This window comes from Perissodus microlepis, chromosome 14 (assembly GCF_051167445.1).
Source record: "Perissodus microlepis isolate ML-2025 ecotype Zambia chromosome 14, ASM5116744v1, whole genome shotgun sequence".
In the NCBI taxonomy this organism is placed as follows: Eukaryota; Metazoa; Chordata; class Actinopteri; order Cichliformes; family Cichlidae; genus Perissodus; species Perissodus microlepis.
The window spans coordinates 25,066,713-25,088,865 of record NC_140474.1 but is presented as its reverse complement, the minus strand read 5'-3'; the positions used below and the strand labels follow the sequence as shown (position 1 = coordinate 25,088,865).

General features: G+C 39.5%; 1 protein-coding gene across 1 annotated transcript in view; it reads right to left on the bottom strand.

Moving 5' to 3' along the window:
• zbbx (zinc finger, B-box domain containing) overlaps nt 1-22,153 on the bottom strand; it is a 79,816-nt gene that overhangs the window by 14,331 nt on the left and 43,332 nt on the right. The window contains exons 9-17 of the mRNA XM_084950979.1: nt 21,344-21,524; nt 18,401-18,560; nt 15,517-15,614; nt 12,002-12,123; nt 11,746-11,804; nt 10,460-10,641; nt 8,876-9,709; nt 6,250-6,470; nt 4,164-4,332 (exon numbers count right to left, since the gene is read on the bottom strand). Coding sequence (XP_084807105.1) covers nt 4,164-4,332; nt 6,250-6,470; nt 8,876-9,709; nt 10,460-10,641; nt 11,746-11,804; nt 12,002-12,123; nt 15,517-15,614; nt 18,401-18,560; nt 21,344-21,524 — 2,026 coding nt within the window. The remainder of the gene's footprint in view (nt 1-4,163; nt 4,333-6,249; nt 6,471-8,875; nt 9,710-10,459; nt 10,642-11,745; nt 11,805-12,001; nt 12,124-15,516; nt 15,615-18,400; nt 18,561-21,343; nt 21,525-22,153) is intronic.

Sequence of the window (22,153 nt, the reverse complement as noted above, 5' to 3'; positions counted from 1 at the left end):
GACAGTGAAGTGTTGAAGATCTTAGTGAAGACCCCAGCCAGCTGGTCTGCACACTCTTTTAGGACCTTTGCGGTTACCCCATCTGGTCCGGCGGCCTTCCTGGGGTTCACTGCCCTCAGTGTGCGCCTCACCTCATATTCCTGCACTATGAGGCTTGGGCTGCTGCTGCTGTCCGATGTTTTTGCTGCTGCTGCCTCTGGTCCCTTCACCTCAAAGCGTGCGAAGAAGTGGTTCAGCTCCTCCGCAAGCTCCGCGTTACCCTCAGTCAACGTGGTATTGCCAGGTTTGTAGTTGGTTAAGTGCTGAACTCCCTGCCATACCTGTCGTGAGTTTTTGGTGCTGAAGTGGTCTTCGATCCTTCTCTTGTACGCTGCCTTGGCCTCTCTGATGCCTCTTTTCAACTCAGATCTGGCTGCACTGTACTGCATACCATCACCGGATCTAAAAGCGGCGTCACGTTGCTTCAGCAGGACCTGGACCTCTTTAGTCATCCAGGGTTTCTGGTTGGAATACACCCGGAGACGTTTGTCCACAGTGACACTGTTGACACAGAAGTTAATATATGAGAGCACTGATGTTGTGTGCTCTTCATGGTCCTGATGTTCGAACACGCTCCAGTCCGTGTTTTCAAAACAGTCCTGCAGCTGATGTGATGCACCTTCTGGCCAGGTTTTCACAGTTTTTGTGACTGGGGGGGCTCTTCTCCTAATGGGAGTGTATGCAGGGATCAACAGCATGGACATGTGGTCTGACAAACCTAGATGTGGTAGAGGGGTTGCTCTGTAGCCTTTTTGGATGTTGCTGTAGGCTTTATCCAATGTGTTTTTCCCCCTCGTTGCACATTTAATATGCTGTTCAAATCTGGGGAATACTGACCTTAAATCAGCATGGTTGAAGTCCCCAGCTATAATGTGCACTGCGTTTGGATGGGAGTTCTGCTGGTTGCTTATTGTCTTGTGCAGCTCCTCCATGGCCGAGTTAGCATTAGCATCGGGTGGTACATACACGGCCGTTACCATGACAACAGTAAACTCGCGAGGTATGTAGACGGGTCTGCACTTCACAGTCAAATATTCCAAATCCGGGGAACAGTGGCTGTCTACAGTCTTTGTGTTTTTGCACCAGCTGTCATTGGTGTAGATGCATAAACCCCCTCCTTTGATCTTACCGGAGTGGCCGTTCCTACTACATGGAAAAACATTTTGGCTATGACTGAATATGAATGCAGCAGACTATAAAACTTGCAAGATGACAAAACAAAATACAAATATTTATTTCATTTTTGTTTGATAATTAAAGTAAAACTATTTTACACTGTATTTGTTAAGTATACAAATCACTGTAATCATCAATAGTTCATAAAATGTGGTATTTCAAAGGTACTTAATAGTAGTTCATAATAACAAAAGGATGCTGAATCAATTTTAGGATTTTTATGAGATGTTATTCCACAAATATTGTCACATACACACGAATGAGCCCTTTCAAAGGCTTCTGCAGATTTAAATACTCATTCAAGCTAACAGAGCTGGCAAAACAAGGTAAAAAGAAACACACACACATAGGCTACAAGGAGATAACATAATCTATTAGCCTAAGTGACTTATATAGATTAATTCAAGTAAATTAATTTGATAAAATAATCCATTTGTCTATTTATCAGCAGAAACTGTACTAAACAAATATTGCTTAACAAGCTGCTCAACCAGTCCTGACAGCTGCAATGCAATTACTGCTGTTTTCAGCTCTCTCTCCTGTGGTCAGCTAATTAATTAATTGATTAATACTACTGACTGGAGAACATACTTACTACTCAAAATCAGCTGCAAATAAATAAGAGGGAAAGGGCGAGCAGTCGCATAACAGTTTGTCATCTCGAAAGAAAAATGGAAAAGGCTGAAGCTAGTTTGGAAAACACACATAGATTTAAAGAGACCATTCTGTGTGTGTGTGGTGTGCGTGCGTGTGTGTGTGCGCGCATATGTGTGTGGGTCATTATCCTTCCTATTTGCCTGCCTGACTCTCTCTGTCTTTCCTTTTGTTGGACTCGATGCACATTTTGACAGAAACTGCACACTAACAACCTAATTTTCTGACTGATGAGGTGACAGGGAGTACGGAAAAAGGGACAGCAGGGTGAAACTGTAGAGCAGCAGACGTATAAAACCTGTTGGATTGCAGTCTTGCCAACGAAAAAAAGGAAAGAAGATAAAAAACAGAATAGACAGATGGAGGGATGGAAGGACATAAATGAGTGTGAAGTGTTGTCAAGGTGATATTCCTCCTTTCTAACCTTTCTCTCTCATTAACTTTGGAGGTTTAACGATGGTGGCAGAGACAGAGCGGGATTTGACGAGAGGTTGGCTGCATGGTGCGAGGAGGCTAGCGGTGCCCTTGTGGGAGTCTCTCACCGTCAACCCTATTCATTTAACGCAGGCTCGACAATGAAACTGCGGAGAGTTGGCCGTTTACGCTTCATGAAGGAAAATGTTGATGGGGTCATTCTGGGATAAGCAAACAATGCTTGCTGAAAAACACTGACTCCTGTTTGAAATGCATGAGTACAAGGTATACTAAGAACTATGTGATTTGATAAATGGCATTCAAGTACTGTATGTGGCTGCTAGACTTCCACATGTTATGATGTTCAGTGCGGGGGGCATAAACACATATCCAATTTACAAATTATTAGTTTTAAAGCATTTCAAATGTCCATTTTGCGATCACAAATAGAACATTAATGCTACGCTCAGAAGGCAGTTTTCTCAGTGGCTACAGCATGGTCTACCACCTGCAGTTAATGTGCATCATTCTTAAAGCCATTTTGTTACAGAAGGGAAGGTGTAACAAACAAGAAATAAACACCAAAAGCAGGAGATAAAAGTCCACATCTTCTCCCAAAGGCAAATGACAGCGATAGGTAATAAGTAATATACTATTACATACAAACCTTACTGCATACCATGACTATGCAACCATAACTAGTTAGCCACAATATTAAAACCACCTGATTAATACTCAGTAGATTGTCTTGGTTCCACCAAAACACCTCTGTCCTGTTAAGGGGAGGTCTTGGGGTATCCTGCAGAGTCTTGCATCATTACACTGGCAGACGATAATTTGGTTCCTCTAGGTTGTGGTTTGTTACCTCTGTTGGTGTAGGATCTGATGAATCAATGGCCATTTTACTGTGTTCCCTGAGTGATTATGGGAGAGTTTTTCTAGTGTGATGAGCCACATTGTCCTGCTGGAGGCCAATGCCGGTGTGTATTGATGTCATTGTGAGGGGCCCAACAGTTCTAAGGGGGGTGGGATACATGTTACAGTAACAACTACATAAATACCCAGTTCCATAGTACCCCAGCAGGAAAATACATTGTCAAAAAATACAAGAGATGATCACTTCACTTGTCAGTAGTTTTAATATTGTGGCTGATGTGTGTATTTGAACAGGATCATACACTTTAATTTCATTTGGCTGTAACATTATCACAATACGTAACTTTTATAGCTTTCTGTGTTTTAAAGTTCCTCTTAAACTAAAGTAAAATTTCTGTGATGTGTCAAGGATGCAGGCTTTATTACTACTTTGTGACTTGTGAGTCTTTGTGATGAAATATCGACATTTTAGTCAGGTAGAATTAGGCATGAGCCTGTGTTTTCCTAAAGTTAAGAAAAGTGAGGAGCTAAATATAGGTAGAAAGAAGCACAAAGGTTACAAAGCATTTGAAAGCAAAGGCCTGCACACACTCACATACAACACAAAACAAAACGGCATCACAGGAAAGCTCCCTTTGGACCCACCAGCAGTAAATTATCAGTGTTGTCCCCAATCTCTCGTTTTTCACCAAGCAGCCAGCACTCCTCTGGGTTTAAAACTCATTTTCGTGTGTCTTGTAAGCACTACATTTTTACATATTTGTTCTAAATCCTATTATGAGGCCTTAGTGACATGAATAACGCTCGCAAATTGGAAAGTATCTCCAGGCAAAAGCTGGACACAGAGGTAATCTTCACAATCTAATCTCATGAAGCACAATAGCAGCAACCACACTTTCTGATGTCGTTTAAAGGAAAAACAGGATGGCAATTGAAGAAATTGAAGCATAAAATCTCAAGCACACTATTCATACACATTAAAAGACTTTCCCTTTTTAACCTACCTGTTGGGTCTGAATCACGCAGTGGAGACTGGCATGTGTGAAGTGGGTCACAGTGTGCATGTTCTGGTGTCTCTGGTTGACCGGCAATCATATCCAAACCTAGAGGCGAAAACCCATGCAGATCACAGAACTGCTCTGATCCAGACCCAGCACTCTGGTTGTGCATTACCTGAGGGTATACACAAACAGATGGAGGAACACAGGAGAAGGGGGGATGGAAGGAGGAAGGGGGGAAGCAGTAAAAAGGGGAATGACAAAATGAAAACAGTGAGAAAAAACAGGTCATGTTAGGATGAGATAGTAAGTTGATACACGCAGAGACATGGAAAGAGAGTAACGTACAGTGGAATACAGAATAAAAGCTTGCTCTTAAAACTATCTGTGAATACAGTCCTTCCTGAATCAGTCCAAAAAGATAAAACAAGAGGGCAAACAATATTAATTTAACTTCAAGCTAGGTAAGCATGTTAAATTTGTATTTTTCTGTTTAGAATGTGCAAATACATATAAATGAGCTAGCTACTGTTCCCTCTCTCATCCAAACTTGATGAATTGATTTTTAATTAACCCCTGGAGCTGGCGAGAGCATCTCACAATAGTGTGGTGGGTTCGCTGTCGTCCCTTTGCAAGTGTCGTCCTGTGAGACAGAAGAAAATGTGGAAGCTCTGTTTAGATAAGATTAGATCTGATGCATTAGCATGCTAGCCTTGCAAGACATTGCAGATGGGCTGGGAGAGTATAGAAAGAAAGGCATGTGGGAATAGTGCCACACAGAGCAAGAAATGAGCAAGGATGGAGAATGACAAGAGGAAGACGGGGTAAAAGAAAGGAGAGGCAACACAATACAAAGAAACAGCAAGAGACCAAATACAATGATAGTGTGCTGCAAAAAAAGGAAGAAAAAAAACCTTGAGATCTCTTTGTGCAGACCAATAGCTCCTCATAATAAGAAGGATGACGACTAGCTGCCTGAACTATAAAACTAGCCAACTGTTAGTAAAGTTAAAATAAAAGAAAAGGGCAGAAGGAAAGAAAAAGATTGAACAAAGGAAAGTGAAAAACATACACAGAGGACCAAAGAGGTGGGTCCAGAGAGAGGGAGTGAGAAAAAGACAGAAATACCATCTAATCATTTTATGAGCAGTTTGATTCAGGTCCAGAGGCCACAGATAACCACCACCTTTACAATCATGAGCCTCATTTTATTCCAGCTTTTTAATAAAGCACTACCCTCCTTATTTTATTTTTTTTTCATTCCTCTGTCACAGTATAAAGGATTCATACCATTAAATGGCTGATAAGTCATTTGGGACCATTCAAGCACTGCCTTTTTAATCCACTCTGTTACTCTTTTCTTCCCTCAATGGTTTGCACCTTTAACACCACAGCTTTAGATGTCTCTGAGCTATAGATGAATAATGTAAAGTAATTAGTGTGATACAAATGTTATCTAATAGATCAGGTCAGCTACAATAAGAAACTCTAACTGTATGTCGCTGAAGCCTTCTCATTCAGTGCAGTGATTATGTCTAGTGTAATGAACTTCAAAAAGTTTTATTACTCAGCTTCAAGATATTTCCCAGATAAAGTTCAGTGTGGATGACTAGAATGACTCATTTGTTAATTCAATCAGTTATTTGTCAGCAATGAACCACTTATGCGAAGCAAAGGAGGTCATACAAGATTACTCATTTCGTGCAGTAAAAATCTCTGTGCGGCTAAAATTAGAGATATGCACCTCTGCATCAAAAACTTCTCACTTAATATTGTGGCTGAAAATGTCTCAGTTAAGGTCATTATTGGACAATTTAAATGAGTCACACAGAAACAATGGTCGCAAATAGAATGGTTAAAAAGTTAATAGGTTATGGTTCAAGTTACACCAGCAATAAAGACAAATCTCTTTTGTATTCGTTCCTGATTGTCAATTTGGCAGCCACTTACAAAGTTCAGCCATTTGCAATTTGCATAATATTCCTTCATTAGGAGAAGACTGATTCAGAGAAAATAATGCAATGACAGCTCTGTAATCCAAGGCTCCCTCTTTCAAGAACCAAAAGCAACTGGGAATACAGTAATATGTTACCATGGATAGTTCTGGCAGCTCTTCTGACTTATCAGTCTGCAAATCTTTTGTTGTTTCTGTCTCTGCAGGAACAAAGGAATCTTCTAGATGAGATATGGCAGGATTCTCTTCTCTGGAGCTCCCTCTCATTAAACGCCCTTGCATCTGTGAATCTTCATCTGAAGTATCTTCTTCAAGTGGATCCAGACCCAGGCTATCACTGGACATATCATCGCCACTGTCTTCAGGCGAAAATCCAGGAATACATGTTTAGAGAATGAAAGGTTTATTTTAAGTTATGATTACAATAAGTTGTTTGTTGTTTCATAGACTATGATTGTTGACTTTGATCTAAAATGCTATGGCATTATTATTATTATTACAGAATTATTGTCATCCAAACAATGTTGGACTAAAAACTGTTTATTATGACTCAAACCACAGCAGCAGGACTTTCATCTCTATGATGCAATGAAAACTACAACAGCTCTTTCACATGGCGCTGCTCTGGCTGCTGCATTCTGGTTGTAATATGTCATTTTTAAGGGCACTCATAGTCTTTACATATACATTAATTTTGCATTTCTATGGGCCACATGAACGTATGTCACGCTACATTGCGGTGACAACGGCATGCACATGTGCCCAGCTGGTGCACTTGAACTGTACTTTGTTCCATGCAGCAGGAAACTTGGCTATGTATGGTGCAAACCATAGAAAAGAATGGGTCTCAGAACACAAGGTTGCCTTTATCGTGTTTCATATGAAAGGGCCTTAAAGCTTTAATAAGCTGAAGAAGCAAGCTTTTAGAGTTACACCAGCTGAGAAGCTACAGTAAGTGGCAGAAGGATCTAAAAGGAAAGCACAGAGGAGATGGATGAACAGGCAGGTGTGAAAACTAAAAGTAGTACCAGGAACAGATCTGACAGAACAAGCCATTATGAACTTACAGCCCAGACTTTAGTCAAATTCAAAGTCTTTTAGTAATGTTTTTTTCTGAATAAAACTGCACTTAGCAAACCATAACCATTACATACACATTCAGGACTGGGACTGTAATGTGTGCGCAAATAGACCCAAACAAAAAGAGTAAGGAAAAAACTCAAATAAATACTTTACTTTTGAGCTGTGTAAATACTCCCACACAGCTCAAAATACTCTTTTGAGCACAAATCTTTGATTGTTTAGTTATAAGAGTTAATTGGTTAGTAGTAGTAGTAAATGTTTAGTGATATTCATATAAATGTACACAGCAAATAAAGTCTGTTCCTATCTTTCCAACCATTTGTTTTGGGCATACATCTGTACACATCGAGATGCATGACATTAACTATGAAGTTCACTGAAAGTACTCTAAGAGGGAAGGGCAATTCTCTGCTGCGTAATTACCTTCCTGTCTGTTCTAGCTTTATGTCAAGTATTTACTTAAAAACTAAACTTTAATCAATACTAATAAAAAGAAAAAGAACACTTTTTATGGCTGGATCTAAATTGGCTTTGATAGCCCAGTGGAATAAAAGAAAGCCATTACTGCTAAGATCCACAAGCAGTTTATACATATAAACTGCCTGACCAGTGAGAATTGTGTTCAAACTGTGGCATGACAAAGTGTTCTATTAGGAATCACTTTACTGCAAAGACCTGTGCTTCCCCATCCATAAACATGGACATTTCTTTCTCCTATTTTCTTTCTCCTATTTGTGATCCAAATTTGACTCCCCAGACATTATTGTCTGGTCTCGAGAAATCTCAGCAAATGCCTTGAAATGCAAAATGTATCAAATCAATTTATGAGAAATAGACTTCATAATAGAAGTATTCTCTATGTACAAATTGTAGCTATGCAGTGGAAATAATATTTAGGAAGTAGGGCATATAGAGATGTATTTGCCTTTGCATCCAGGCAGACTTTAAACTACTAACAGAAATATCAGACTATGTAATTATTACTTGCTCGAAACAGTTTCTAACCTCTATTACCCGGTTATTTGGAAAGTATTTGTTACGCATGCCCTTTACCTCTGCTTTTCAACCTTGTTAGCGAGTGACCTTGTACCAAACCCTCCTTGGCCATTAAAGCTGAGGTGGAAATGTCATATCACATGATCTAAGAGCTGTTAATTGTATGAGGTGTAAATTGGCAATGCTTCTTCACAAGATAAGGTAACAATTAAATCTCTCATCTCATCCGCATTTTGTTAGAGTGAATCTAGAGTAGTTCTGTAGTTAAAGCCAAACAGATCATCACGGAGTAGTTTGCCAAGTTAATTTATAGCTGCAAGAATAAAAACAAAAGTGACATGACATGATAAGCATGTGAGAGAACTGAAGATGAGCTGAAACCACACAAAGACTGTTTTCACCAACTGTTTTGTCTTTGACAGTAAAAAAGAAGCTTTTCTCAGTCACATTGTGAGTCCATCTATTTGTAACAAAGATTTCTAACAATGTAATGTAATGTAATCACACAAAAGCAGTTTAAGACAAACCACTCTTAATAAATAGTTAATTTAGCACCCATTAACAAGACTTTCATTACAAAAACAAAGTAAATATTGGGTCTAATTGTTGCTCATCACCATCAGTACGCCCACAGGCACACACAAAGATAAATACCAGAGTGGGCACATTACTGCACTTCACTTACCTACTGATAACCTCTCTTCTTCATCCACTTTAACAGCAAGAACATTATTTTGGGTGACTTTTAAGCGAGATGATGATGGGATATAATTTGTATCCTGTGACTGAGATGACTCTCTTTCAACAGACCTAATAACTGGAGCGTCCTCAAATGTTTGAGTTGACCTATATGTATAGTGTTCATCTGGAGGGGTCGCATCAAATAGAGATAACTTTGACAGGGTTTCTGAAGCCACAGCACTTATTTGTGATTGAGCTGGTTCCAAGTATTTTGCTGGTGAGTGTGTACTTGTAGTCTTAGGGGACAAAGGCAACTGGAGTTGATTATCTGATAGAAGAGATTCTGGGTCACATAAGAAATACTGGGATTCCTTTGGGGACATCAGATTGCTTCTTGGTGATTCACAAATCTTTGGGGAGGAAATAGGCTCTACAAATAACCGGGAAGATTGGGGTTGATCTGGCAAGAGAGCTGAGTCCGAGCATTTCTCTAATGGGGCTGGATGGTTCACTTTGGGCAATAAGGTTGAGTCAGTAGAGCTGGATGACGAAACTGTGAAAGTAGACCTAAGGGGAAATGATATGGATGGAGGAGGGGAGAGATGCTCATCTGAGATTGGCGACCTGCTACTAGTCGTAACTGAAACATCAGCTGAAGATTTGGGAGTTTTAAGCTGGGAATGTGGTAACAAGGAGATATGTTGTGGTGCTCCACAGTCAGCTGTTGATTGGGGAGATTGGCGAGGTGACTTTGCAGGTGATGTCTTGATTGACGACTCTGAAACTGTTGGATTCTCAGCAGTGGGGCATGTTGACAGCTTGCTTTTAAATAGATGTGCTGTGTAAAAGATACAAATAACATTCAGTGCATTTGTTGCTTTTGTAAGCATGAGTTCAGATAATGTTTCATAAGCATGGCTTAAAGAAAAAAAGGTTGTTAAGGATTTTCAGACAGACCAGAATCACTATGCTTGAATGCAGAGCTCCAGTCACTTTTCTTGTTCTCCTTACTTTACTAGATCAGTGTATTAATATTTATGCACCACTTCCAAATTGCACAAGTCTGAACTGCAGCATTAATGGACATGTACAAACAAAGAAACACCTGAGAAAACAGAATTCCAATAATCTGCACAGGCTTTTGGCTGACATGGACAAAGATTTTAACAAGAGAGACCCTGTCCACATCCAGGAGCGCAGGGAATATGTGGAGAGGGTTTGCAGAGAGAGAAAGAGTATCACAGACAGCAGCGGGCCACACATATGACAATATGAGGGAATATACAGGAGGCTGTGAAAAACCAGCGCAGTTTTGAAACAGATGTCCTTTTTTTCTCTGCCATCACAGCCACATTGCAACACAACAGAGTGTTACTGCAATCCCCTACTGCCTAATACCTGGGGAATTGCAGATGTACTATGCTTTCCTTTCTATGTATGTCTATGTATGTGTGTCAGAACTGAATAAAGTGAGAAATATTAATGTAAAAGTGACCTACATATAAAAGAAAACTGGCTGGCTTCTACAGTCTGATACAGATTAAAAAAGCATGTCATTTACTCTTTCGCTGCAAAATAGAGAGCTCACATTTAATCGAGGGCCCAGCTTGTGATGTCTGAGGCTTAGATGGTTTGAGCTTCTGAGCTAGTCTGGACTGTAGTGGTGCAACAGGCGAAGAAGGGCCGACTCTTAAGGATCCATCATTTGGTAGGGCTGTTTTGGGCACCACCGAGTTTCCTTTCTGTGAAATCCACTGAAAAGTATGGACCCTGAGTGATGAATAGAGAAAATTTGTGAATCTATGTCCATTTTTAAAAGTCAATCAGAGAGACACAAACAGCACTCATATGTTTTAATAATTAAATAATTAACATTTTTGCAAAAACCTTAATTGACTTTGCTCCAGTGTTTCCTGTTACATGTTGTGTAATGATATTCATGCTAGTAAATTAACAGTTAAGGCCTTTACACACCAGACGTGTAAAATCTGTAAAAATATTTCATGAAATAAATATTTCATGCGTTAAATGCAGCTGTTCACAGCAAGCACATAAATTCACTTGACGAATCTGTACCATTTCTGTTTTTTGTATTTTTCTGATCAAAACAATCAGATCTGAACAATCAGACTACTGCATTTGGCAACAAGCGCACTTTTGACTTTAAAACACACAACAGTACTGCATATAGAATAATATAGAAGTAAAAAATATACTATTTTACCTCAGACACACAGCTGGACATGCTCCAGGTCAATCGGCTCTCTTAAATGCTTTCCCTCCCTCAGACCTGCACACAACTCTAACTAACAAGAGTTCAAACTGCACCACTGACATCCTGAAAATCTTGAATGCGGCAGTGATACAGCTTCAACTCCTGGATCAAACCATGAAATTCTGCCCGCTGCTGCCTTCTCCTGAGAACTGTATGAACCCAGTATCTCTTTTTCTTCCTTTTCTAGTTTAGAAACATCAGGACCAGCTCATCATCGCTTGATGTTGGTTTCATTTTCTTTCCGTGTGTTTTCTGAGGACGAATTTGCTGTAAAAACTCTGATACACGTTACAAGGTAAGCTCAGCTCCAGAAAATTCAGAATTTCGTGTTGTTTTTTCGCAAAACGCGCTACAGTAGATGTGTAACGACCTTTACTGTCACAATCTTTGATGACTTCTATCAGCTTCCACAACATTTTCATTTTTAGCCATCCAAACAATGCTTCTGTACTACAATGTATTTAATAAACATTTACAACAAGTTGATAACTAACCGACCAATAACATTTACAAAATAATTAGTAAGCTTAAACAACTATTATTTAGTAATGATGGTTCCTGTAGAATGTTACATTTTCTTTTTTTTCTTTGAGCCTTACTCTGTGCTGTTGTCTGCCTTCTTTTCAGCAGCACTGATTCCCCTCCTGCCTCTGCTTGTCTGTGGACAACAAATGAGATCAGTGTTGTGACACATGATTTAGACGGGAAAAAAAGAGAAAGAACAAATATGTTAGTGTTGTAAAGTCATGTGCACAGGTGTTAAGTTTTTGTCTTTATTTTTCCTTGTTTGTCATGTGTAGACATGTGGTCACTGAGGTGTAATCCTTTAAAATAAAATACTCCAGTTATTCTCACCTCATCCAGGACTTCAATGCGGAGGCATGACTCAGGTGTAGTAACCTGTGGCTCAGGTCCACCCATGCTGACAGGGACAGCAAACAGTGATGCACAGTAGTGGCGAAAATCCTCCTCCTCAGCTACGCACACACACACAATCAAAAGAAAACAAAAAGAGACAGAGCTGTGCTTTCTGATATGTTGTTGATGGTGTGACCTGAAAAATCAGTTGCTTTTCTTTCTGCTTTGTTACAGCTTGTACTTTTTACTTATAAAGCTACTTCTAGATGAACATAAATATAAAAGGTGATTTTTTTCTGTACTAGTAGATTTCTAGTCACTTAAAGTGCAAGCCATTTATTATTCATCATTTGCACTGACAGAGAATTTACTATTAAATGTACAGATTGTCTTAAGCATCAGTTACAGACCAGGCCAAAACTCAACTCCCAGGTTAACTCTCAGTTTTTGGCAGTTAGCTTGTCTCCTAAAGTTTGGCTTTGGCAGTCATGCAAGTGAGCCAGAGAATGACTAATGATGGATACAAAGTGTTCTTGCTGTCAACTGCAAAGAGCAGAAAGTATCTGACTGTCTGATTTTGGCAGAATGGCTACAACCATAAACATATAGCCATAGGCATAAAGAAGTATCATCAGCAACATGTTGATGAACGTGCCATGATAACCTGATACCAGCATTTCTTTTCTAATCTCTTCCTACATGTAAAGGAGGCCACAGTGATACAGGTGAACACTTAGGTCTTCCTATGTTGCTGACACAGCAGGAGCTGAGTAATGCGCTCACTGCTAAGGAAACTACTTTCCCATTCAAAAAATTACACCAGACATTTGTAATAGTCTACTATCTCTGGGACAGGTTTTAATGTCAAGCAAATATTTACAAGCCATTACCGTTTATATGGCTATTTATGCAACATACAAAACAGTATACCATGTTATACTGTTATCCTATCATGACCAACACAATTGGCACATGAATATACATGAAATTTCCTTTTCTATCAGTTAATTTGCCATTCTTTCACTCTTGCTAATGATGCTGTTCTGCCTTCTTCTTCTCTCCCTCACTAACAATCCTTCTATCACATCACCACATGGGTTTGACAGCTCACGAAAATGAGAATTTAAAAGAAGGGGGCGCTCCCAACATGCCGCCAGAAAACAGCTTTTATTATTCATGGACACACACAATGCCCTCCCTTTTATATTCAAAGACAGGAGAGGAGGAGAGATTCTGCAACCTGTTGTAATTTGCATGCATTAGAAAAGTTTGAAGCAGGTGGAAGGAATAGTTTATCAGCTGCTAAACAGCTCGACATTTCCCAAAAAGAAAAGGAGAAAAAACACTGCTGTCTTCCTCACATCTGCATATAACCAAAACAAAGTATCAATTATTAAATTGTGAGTAGAGAAATGAAAGCTGTAGTATGAATAACTGTTTTATTATTATAAAAGGAGTTAGAATATAATTAGCACTTCACTGATTTGAGAGTATGGAAATGATGAAGGAATAATGAGTTGCTTGACTCTCTATTACAAGCAGGTAAGAGCTGTAAATAAATGTGCAAATCTAAGTCTATCAATATGTAAGTGTAGATCTTGAAAGCTCTGTATCATTTCCTACAACAGCGAATCAAAACAAAATAAAGTTTACATAAGAACAGTCCTGTAAATTAAAGTGCATGCATTTTCACATCAATAACTCCAGTTGACCAACATTTACATGGCATTCAATTGAAATCTGAGGGCAAAGACATTCAGGAAGAAAAAGCTTTTTAAAACGTCATTTTGGGCAAAGTCTACAAAATATTTGTTGTCGAAACGACCACTGAAATTAACCCTTTCATGCGTGAATTATGGCAACCTCAATTAGGACTTTTTATTCATCTTTAGGCATGAACAAAAAAGATTTTTGAACTTCATTTTTTAAACATGGACTTTTCAAAGAGTTTTTTACATGTCCACTTAGGTGGACAACATACATTTTGAGTGGGTGGCAGGGTATGGAGTGATACATCAGTGTCAGATGTAGTGGTTTTTGTGCATGTTTACCATCAACACTGACACAAATACAAGAACAGCCTTTGAATAGCTGTCCACTGTAGTGACCACTATGCGTGAAAGGGTTAAAGCTTATCTAAAGTAAAATGTATATACGCTGTTTCAAAAGTCCTAGAATCATATCAAGATGGCTAAAAGGCTGCCAGACATGTTTCTAGAAGGTCTTTGGCTTTAATGTGCAGTTTTGTTGAGGCATAACTGAGTTTGTATTGGTTTATTATGATTTCATACATTCAAAAAAGGGATATGCAGTCAATGCTATTCTTTTATATGAAAATGATCAACTATTTGGCTTCATTTTTGATTAAAAAGCACAAAAAAGTGAGCTCTGGGATAAAGGAGGTTAAGAAACCTTCTGTTTGGGAAGTTTATTCAAGGGCAGGGCATTGTCAAATAGACAATTTGTAGCCACAGTTAAAACCACTTGGATACAGTGGTGTAATCCACTTTAAACTAAACAACTAAACTCTCAGGGTCATAAACACCAAGACCTGACCTAAACTGTCTGGTCCTCTAATAGCTTTCTAAGCATTATAAAGTAAGGGCAGTTCCTGTCTAGCAACAAATAAGGTGTGCAATCAGGTTCTCCTTCAAAATAAATTGTTCTGGGTCATTTTGATAGTAAGAATGTACGTTGTTGTAAGAATCACTATGTGGGCACAGCAGAGAGATGCTGACATATTTATTTCTGAAATAACTCTTGTTATTAAACACATTTAAAGAGAATTTGAGTGACTTTTTCTTATCAATCATTACTGCTGTAAACACAGGAAATTTTGACTAAAGAAAGATTTGAGATAGACAGCTATTCGGAAAGGGGGGAAAGCAAGGACTTGCAGATCCTAACAAGGTCCGGTTTAGAGTGAATCTTGATTGATATGATGAGAGGCAGTTGACAGCCTCCGAGTCCAGAGGTTTGGAAGGGGAGAGTTAATCTTGGTATATGTCTCCTTTCAGCCTCAGCTGGGGGCAAAAAGTCAGGACACTAGTACTGACTGATGAGCTCCAGATCGTGTGCTCCACACTACAGGCTGACTTCCCCCTCACCCCATTCCTTACCCTGTCAGGCTTGAGCCACCTCTAACAGCCCTCTGCCCACACAATCACAGCCAGTGATTACCCGTCACAGTGCCACGGTTGGATGGGCAGGTACTGATACGTCTGACCCATTGAGAGGGAAAGATTTTGCCATTGTGTGTTTCTGTATAAGTGTGTGTTTGGAGTGTGTGTAGATTTGCACTTGTGTTATCTGTCAAACTACTCAGTCCTGAGCTGTTTATTTGTTTGGTAGAGAGCCTGGTTCTGGGATGTATTTCAGAAAAGTGATGTGTACAGCAAAAAATACACAATTCTGAACATAGTATGATTGTGTCCCTCATTTGTTTGTCAACAGATGTTCATAGGCTTACAGATGTACTTCTTTATGCAGTTACATATTAGCATGTGTATTACCATTAATACTGCTTGGAGTCTCCTCAGCGGTTGTAGCAGGCAGAAATTTTTGATCTGCAGAGACGGCCTGAGATGATGGGTATATTTCAACTGGTGTTCTGAAAACACAGAAATCATATTTAGAACAGTGAATAAGGATAGACCCCAGCCAGAAAAAGTAATTTAAGTAACAATTTAAGTAACTTATTAAGTGTCATGTTTTCCTCTTTCCCTTTATCACCTCATTCTGTTGCTGAATGATTGACAGATGCATACCTACATATGTCCAACACACTATTCCCTTATGTTTTGTGAAATCAGCCTGCTGCATTCAGATTTTTTTTTTTTTAAAAAAGGAAAAAAGAAAGAAAGGAAAAAACACACACTAATACCCCAACTTCCCACTGCAGGAAATGTGCGGCAGACTTTGTAGATTACTTTATTTAATCCTGAACACTGTATGCCTCTCCTTAGTTCTCCATGGACCAAGCTAGCTCTCTTCTTCTTGCAAACAGTACAGTACTTCACATGATGTAGCCTCACTTACTAGCCTTAGGCTGTTTGCACATTTAAGCTTTCGCTAGAGAGCAGTAAAAAAAAGAAATAAAGATAGAGGAGAAAACCTTCAACCAAGTGATCAGCAGTGACCAGCCCTGATAAAGTGTTCCTGCAGATGATCTCTAAAAATAATTTTCTCTTTTTTTATGTATGAACTAATAATCTAATGGTTTTGTCATTATCACCCTATTTTAAATTATACAAAATAAGAAAGCCTGGACCAAACTGCCTGATGGTGCATAAAGATAATATGGTGTATGAAATATTTCTTTTTCTTTTGTACTTTGACAATGTAAAAGTGCTTTAAAGCTACTTTTTGGGATTGCAATAAACCTTACATCAAGCCAGGCTCAGGTCTTAAATTTTGCAATCATCTAGCACAGTTAAACCAGCCAGTAAATGCAGGTGAGGGTCACTTCAGATGTCAGTTCTATATAAGCCTGTGCAGACTTTTATTTCAGGGTTCAGTGCTTTGATCACAGATACTTTGACTCTGGCAGCTGATGGAAGAACGAGCATTCGCTTACCCTGACCACACCGCCTAGCCAGCTCAGGAAATCAAACTGACGCACCCCCCCGGTCACAAGCTTGCTTTCTGTAACCTGCAGGCCATGCACAAATCTACCAAGATGGTAGAGTTATGACTCTAATATAGCTGAGCACTTCTAGTGAATTCTTTAAAGCTCTTTCCACCACTAAACTCCTTCCTTCGTTCAGTCTTTTTCCCATTATTATTGAAGCTTGTTAAAATTCAACCTCGACTTTCTTTCTACCAGCCAGTCTCTTTGTCTCTCCATTAAGCTCTCCCACCATCACCGCTGCAGGCTTATTGCACTCTAGATTGGCTCTCTGGTCTATTCCACAGTTAAAGACTGCTACAGCTGGGGACTTAGAGCGTTCCTGCTCAGGCAGTCGGAGGGCCCGAAACTGCACTCTTCTTGCCTCATCCCTGACCTGCTCTCCAGTGGACTACTCAGCCCAAAAAGAAGCTGGTTAAATAAAGGCTGTAATAATGGGACCTGCTGAAGCCAAGCCTGCAGGCGGTGTACTGCACAATAAGTAGTAAGAAACTGCTTTATACACTGGTGACTTATATCGGCTGGTTATGAAGACCACAGAGAAGCAAGAGAAACAAGTTCCGTGGTAACAAAAAGTATCATAACAAATCTATGTATGTGTGTGTTTGTGCACAGCGTGGTATACCTCTGACCCCCTTACTGGAGGCAGCAAGAAACTAAGGGTGTATATGATGCTACAAGGACAAGTTGATGTAAAAACTCGATCGTGTGGTTGTATCTGCGTAACAGAGATGTCATCAGATACATGTGAGACAACTATCTGGTGACAATGATACGTCTGTACCATAGGTATCATAGGCAGCACATGTAGCTTAGTTAAAAAATGTATACTCTGCTATTAATTAATACTTAGATTTACTACTGCATTGATTCATTTGCAACAGCCTTGAAACCAACAGTGCTGTCTTCAGGTCCTCTAGTCGACAAAACATTTTCACACAGCACAGCTGCAGACAGGCAGGAACAAAGCCATAAACACATGAACAGCAGCACAACACACTTGGCAAAGCATCTTAAAAACCAGCACCCCAGCCATTATGAAGAATTTTGTGAGGAACACTGAAGTAGTTATAAGCGGTTATAACTGTTAACCTGGCTGCTGCACACATTAATCTAACCTAACTATTAGCAATTACCCAATAATCACACTAGCCATCTGTTATCACTAAGGTAGCAGTAAGCAGCTATGGCTAATAAAATGATAACCTTCATGTTGGAGCTAGGCAGCAGACATTATCGATCCTGCCTGCCTGTAATGTTATTAGACACCGTTAATTTTAAAAAAGAAAGAAAAGGGGAGAGAGAGAAAGAAGGCGTGCAGTTTTGAACAAATGCAGCACAAAAGCCTAATTTTTTTCCTAAAATAGACAAAGAATGCTAAGGTAGGGTGAGCATCTTAAGCTTCATTTTACTGATCTAAATATGATCAACTAAACAAACATCTGACACATCAATAACAACGTTTGGCCTACACAAAACGCCAAAATACCATTTAGCCATAATTTAAGGAAAAGTCACAGCAGTTGGTTATAGCATTAAAAGTTGTTGCCAAATACACGATAACATAAATAAATCAAAACCAAAACTTTGAGCTGATACTGCTTTTAAAGCTCGAAATCATTCTAAACAATAAAACATTTGCAAGGAATAACGAACAGGGGAGAAGCATAACTTTTCACTGAACCTACTGCCTGAAGCTCATGACAGAAGCCTCAACATGGTTTTGAATATTAACTATATGTGTGATGCATGCACATTTCTATCTGTACCTCCGGTGCTTCTTGAGCAGCAATCTGTCCATGTAGGTAAGGCTGTTTTTTGTGAATTTCACCTTGACAGGAACCCTCTCTCCCCCCCCTCCTCTTCTTTGTCCTTCAGCTTCTCTGTCTGGAGGGAGGGCAGTCTGGGTCGCCATAGCTGACACTGATACTGGAGGGAAATGGGGAGAGGGACATCAAACAAAAATAAAGTTAAGATGTAAGAGGTGGAAAAAAATGCCCCAAAGGAAAAAAGATTCAGAAAGGTAGAATAGGTAGCAGGAAAACATAATCCGGCAGCTTCTCAACACACTCCCCTCAAAAAGTGAGAAAACACCTTGTCACCATGCCAAAAGTGCCAAAACACAAACAGACAGGAGAGAGCCCTGTGGGAATAAGAAAAAAGATGTATGAAATACTAAAGGAACATAGTGAGCGCATGAGAGAAAATAAAAGATAGAAATAAGAAGGAGACATGTTATGATTGTACTCCAGACACTTTGGCAGTCCTCAGTGGAAGCTTTAAATTGGGCCTGGGTGCCATTGGCCTGACAGAAATAATTAGGGCTGGAGGGGCTAGTAGCAATTTGCAGAGCAGAGCGAAAGGAGAGAGGAGCAGAGTCTGTTCACGCAGTAAAGCAGAGAAAATAGGAGGTCTAATAAAAAGCACAAACACCTAGACACATATACAGAACCTGGAATAATAGTGCTAATAATACACACCCGCATAAACCTGAGCGCACAAACATTATTGCAGATGCAGATACACAATATCTGTGAAAAGACACAAAATTGCCTGGAACACTTGCGCGTGTACACATACGCATACACAAAGCTGAGGCGACTAGTGCTGTGGTGTGGAGTAGGGCACCCCTAACACTCCTCTCATTATCTCAATATGCAACAGCCATGGATTACCCTCCTACTGCAGTGGTAAGCACTTTCTGTAAGACCAGATCAGAGCAGATACAGGGAGAGGGAAAGCAGGAAAACTGAGAAGTAGGTGAAAATGCAAAGGAAGGAAAAAGAAAGAGCTGAGAAAAAAATATATTTGTTGGTAAAAGCTGAATACAAATGTAAGTGTATACATTAATCTGATAGCCGTAGTTAGACACTGCAGCTTGGTAGTGAAGCTATGCAGTGCTCCACATACATTCTATTCCACTCCACTGCAGGAGGTGTGTGTTGCAGGAGCAACTAGCTACAAGTCACTGCGACGGAATGGAGGCTGGAAGCTTGATACCGACAGATGGTGTGCCATGGGTGTGACAGATGACAAATCAAAACTGAGCTGGTCTCAACTTTTTTCCATCAAGCACCAAACATCATATGCTTCCATGTTCATACATACACACACACACACACACAAGCTCAGCAGTGAAGGCAGATAGGATGAACATGGCATTAATCTTCAAACAACCACTTTTCATGATAAAAAAAAACAAACATAATTTTCTTTAGCATTTAAGCACTTTTAAAGAGCACTCTGGCTTTTAAATTAATGCAGAAATGAAGTTTGCTACTTTTCAATCCTCAACTAACTTTCAGCACAGTATTCGAGCCCAGCAATAGATTGACAAGAGTGGAAAGTGAGGAGGTGGTACTAGAGAAGAAGAAATAGAATAGATACAGGGTATGGTCCAGTGCAAACCAACTCAAATGCCCTCCAGCAGATCACCTATCCTCTGGTACAACAGAGTTTTAATAACGTAAAGGATTGTTTTTTCAGCCGTGGAGAGAGGTTCAAGCCAGGGCTAAAGAAAAATCTTGGGTCCCAAAAATAATAACTGAGAATAAAAATACTCATTCAAATCCACTTCAAATATCTTTAAGGAGCTGTAAAGTTAACTCAAAAAACAAATGTCATTTATTTCTAGAAATTCAAGTCCCCCTCTATCAAAAGTGATATTTTACAGTTGACGCTCATGCTGGATGATCAACCTGTTGTGAATCTAACGCTAATGAGATGCAGTTTTAGAAAACAAAACTAGTACAAAAGCAAATAGGAAGCAATCAAAACATAAGAGCAGTGCTCCTAGTGCTCCTAGTGTTTCCCAGTTATACCCAAGATGTCACATTCACATAAAAGGTAAGCATAATTTTTGATATGCAGGTGATGTGTACAATATATTACAACCAACATCTTTCCCAATTTGTCTGTGTAGGTTCTCAGTCATTCAGGGCATGGTGGTACAAAGACCTTGGAAACAAGGTGCCTGGAAGTCCAAAGTTAAAGAAGTCCATTCACTTTGTTTCCAAGACTGAATCCAGTTGACTGCAATGTGAATAGATGGCAATTATTTGCAAACCCTTAACAGTCTGTTTGAGAGTCACTGCAGTCTGTCCAAGTCAAAATACCACTGTTTGCATACATGTTGCTTCCCACCCAACAACTTATACAATCACAATCAAAAGTGGTCATCCCGAGCCCTGCTGTTAACCGAATGTGAAAAAAATTCAGTGCAATCACCAGCCACTGCATTTTCCTAATCACAATGAGGTTGCCATCCTATTTTCACTTTAGTGTGACTGAACCATAAGTTGTTTGTCACTGGGCAAGAGGCAGGATACACCCTGGTCAGATCCATTAAAACAAACAGAGATGCACAACCACTCATTCCCAACAAAATTTACACCTGGAAGAATTTACAGTCACCAGTTGACCTAACATTAGTCTAACAAGCATGCATTCGGACCATGGGTGGAAGCTGATACACCCAAAGTAAATCCACAGGTACAGGGAGCATATACTAACTCCACACAGAAAGGAACCAGAGACGACCTTGCTGAAAGGTGAGAGTGCTAGTCAGTGGCAGCCATTCCAAGACTATGAATTACAAAGAAAAACTGCTTTGAAATTGAAAAAAACAAAAAACAATAAAAGATAAATATTATGTTCTCATTATCATTAGTGTCAAAACACTGGGTAAATTTAATCAGTTCAATTTAGTGTACCTGGTCTGGCAGGTATCCAGACTCCATCATTCTTCCCCCTCCATAATTTGAGCGCCTCCTGGAAAGATCTTGCAGACTCCTCCTCATTGTACTCTCCTTTAAGGAGTGAGGGTAGAAATCCTTTGTTATCATCTTCAGTGATTCCCACCTTTTTCTCCTCTCCATGACTCCTAACTAACATCTGCAATAGAAGAGTTGTTTCATCAATGTACTTACAGGGATTGATGGCAAACAGTGTGATGTAAGGGTAAGAAGCACCCTCGTGCATGATAAGACTCCTACTGATAAAGGTTAGTGTTAGTGTTAGCACAAATCAAATACTACTCACAAAAAACTGTTTTTCTGATATCCTAACATGGCAAATATAATCAGAATGATGGTGCTAAACCTTTCAATTTTTTTTTGATGACTGCAATTTAATGAAGGGGGTCAGTTAATGAGTTTTTGTGTGCTGCAGAAACTGAACTGTATTCATATTCTAAAGGCAAAGACAAGCAAAACCTAAAATATGCATATGTACGAGTGTGGCTGTAACCTTGGCAATACCCTTGTTGATGCATCATTTTAGTGGCAACAGGAACTCTTTATCTATCTTTATATTAGACCTCTAAATATAAAGTCAACTGAAATAAGGCTGAAAATAGAAACTGTTCCTCATAGTAAAGTTCGTTTGAGGTAAAAGAACAATGATTGTTGTACACACATATCACAGTGACTAACAAAAGTCAGTAAGCGTTCGGCAGTTGGAAACCAAACAAAACAAATCTGCTTAAACTCCCATAGATGAGTTGGTAGATATTTTTTTGGTTT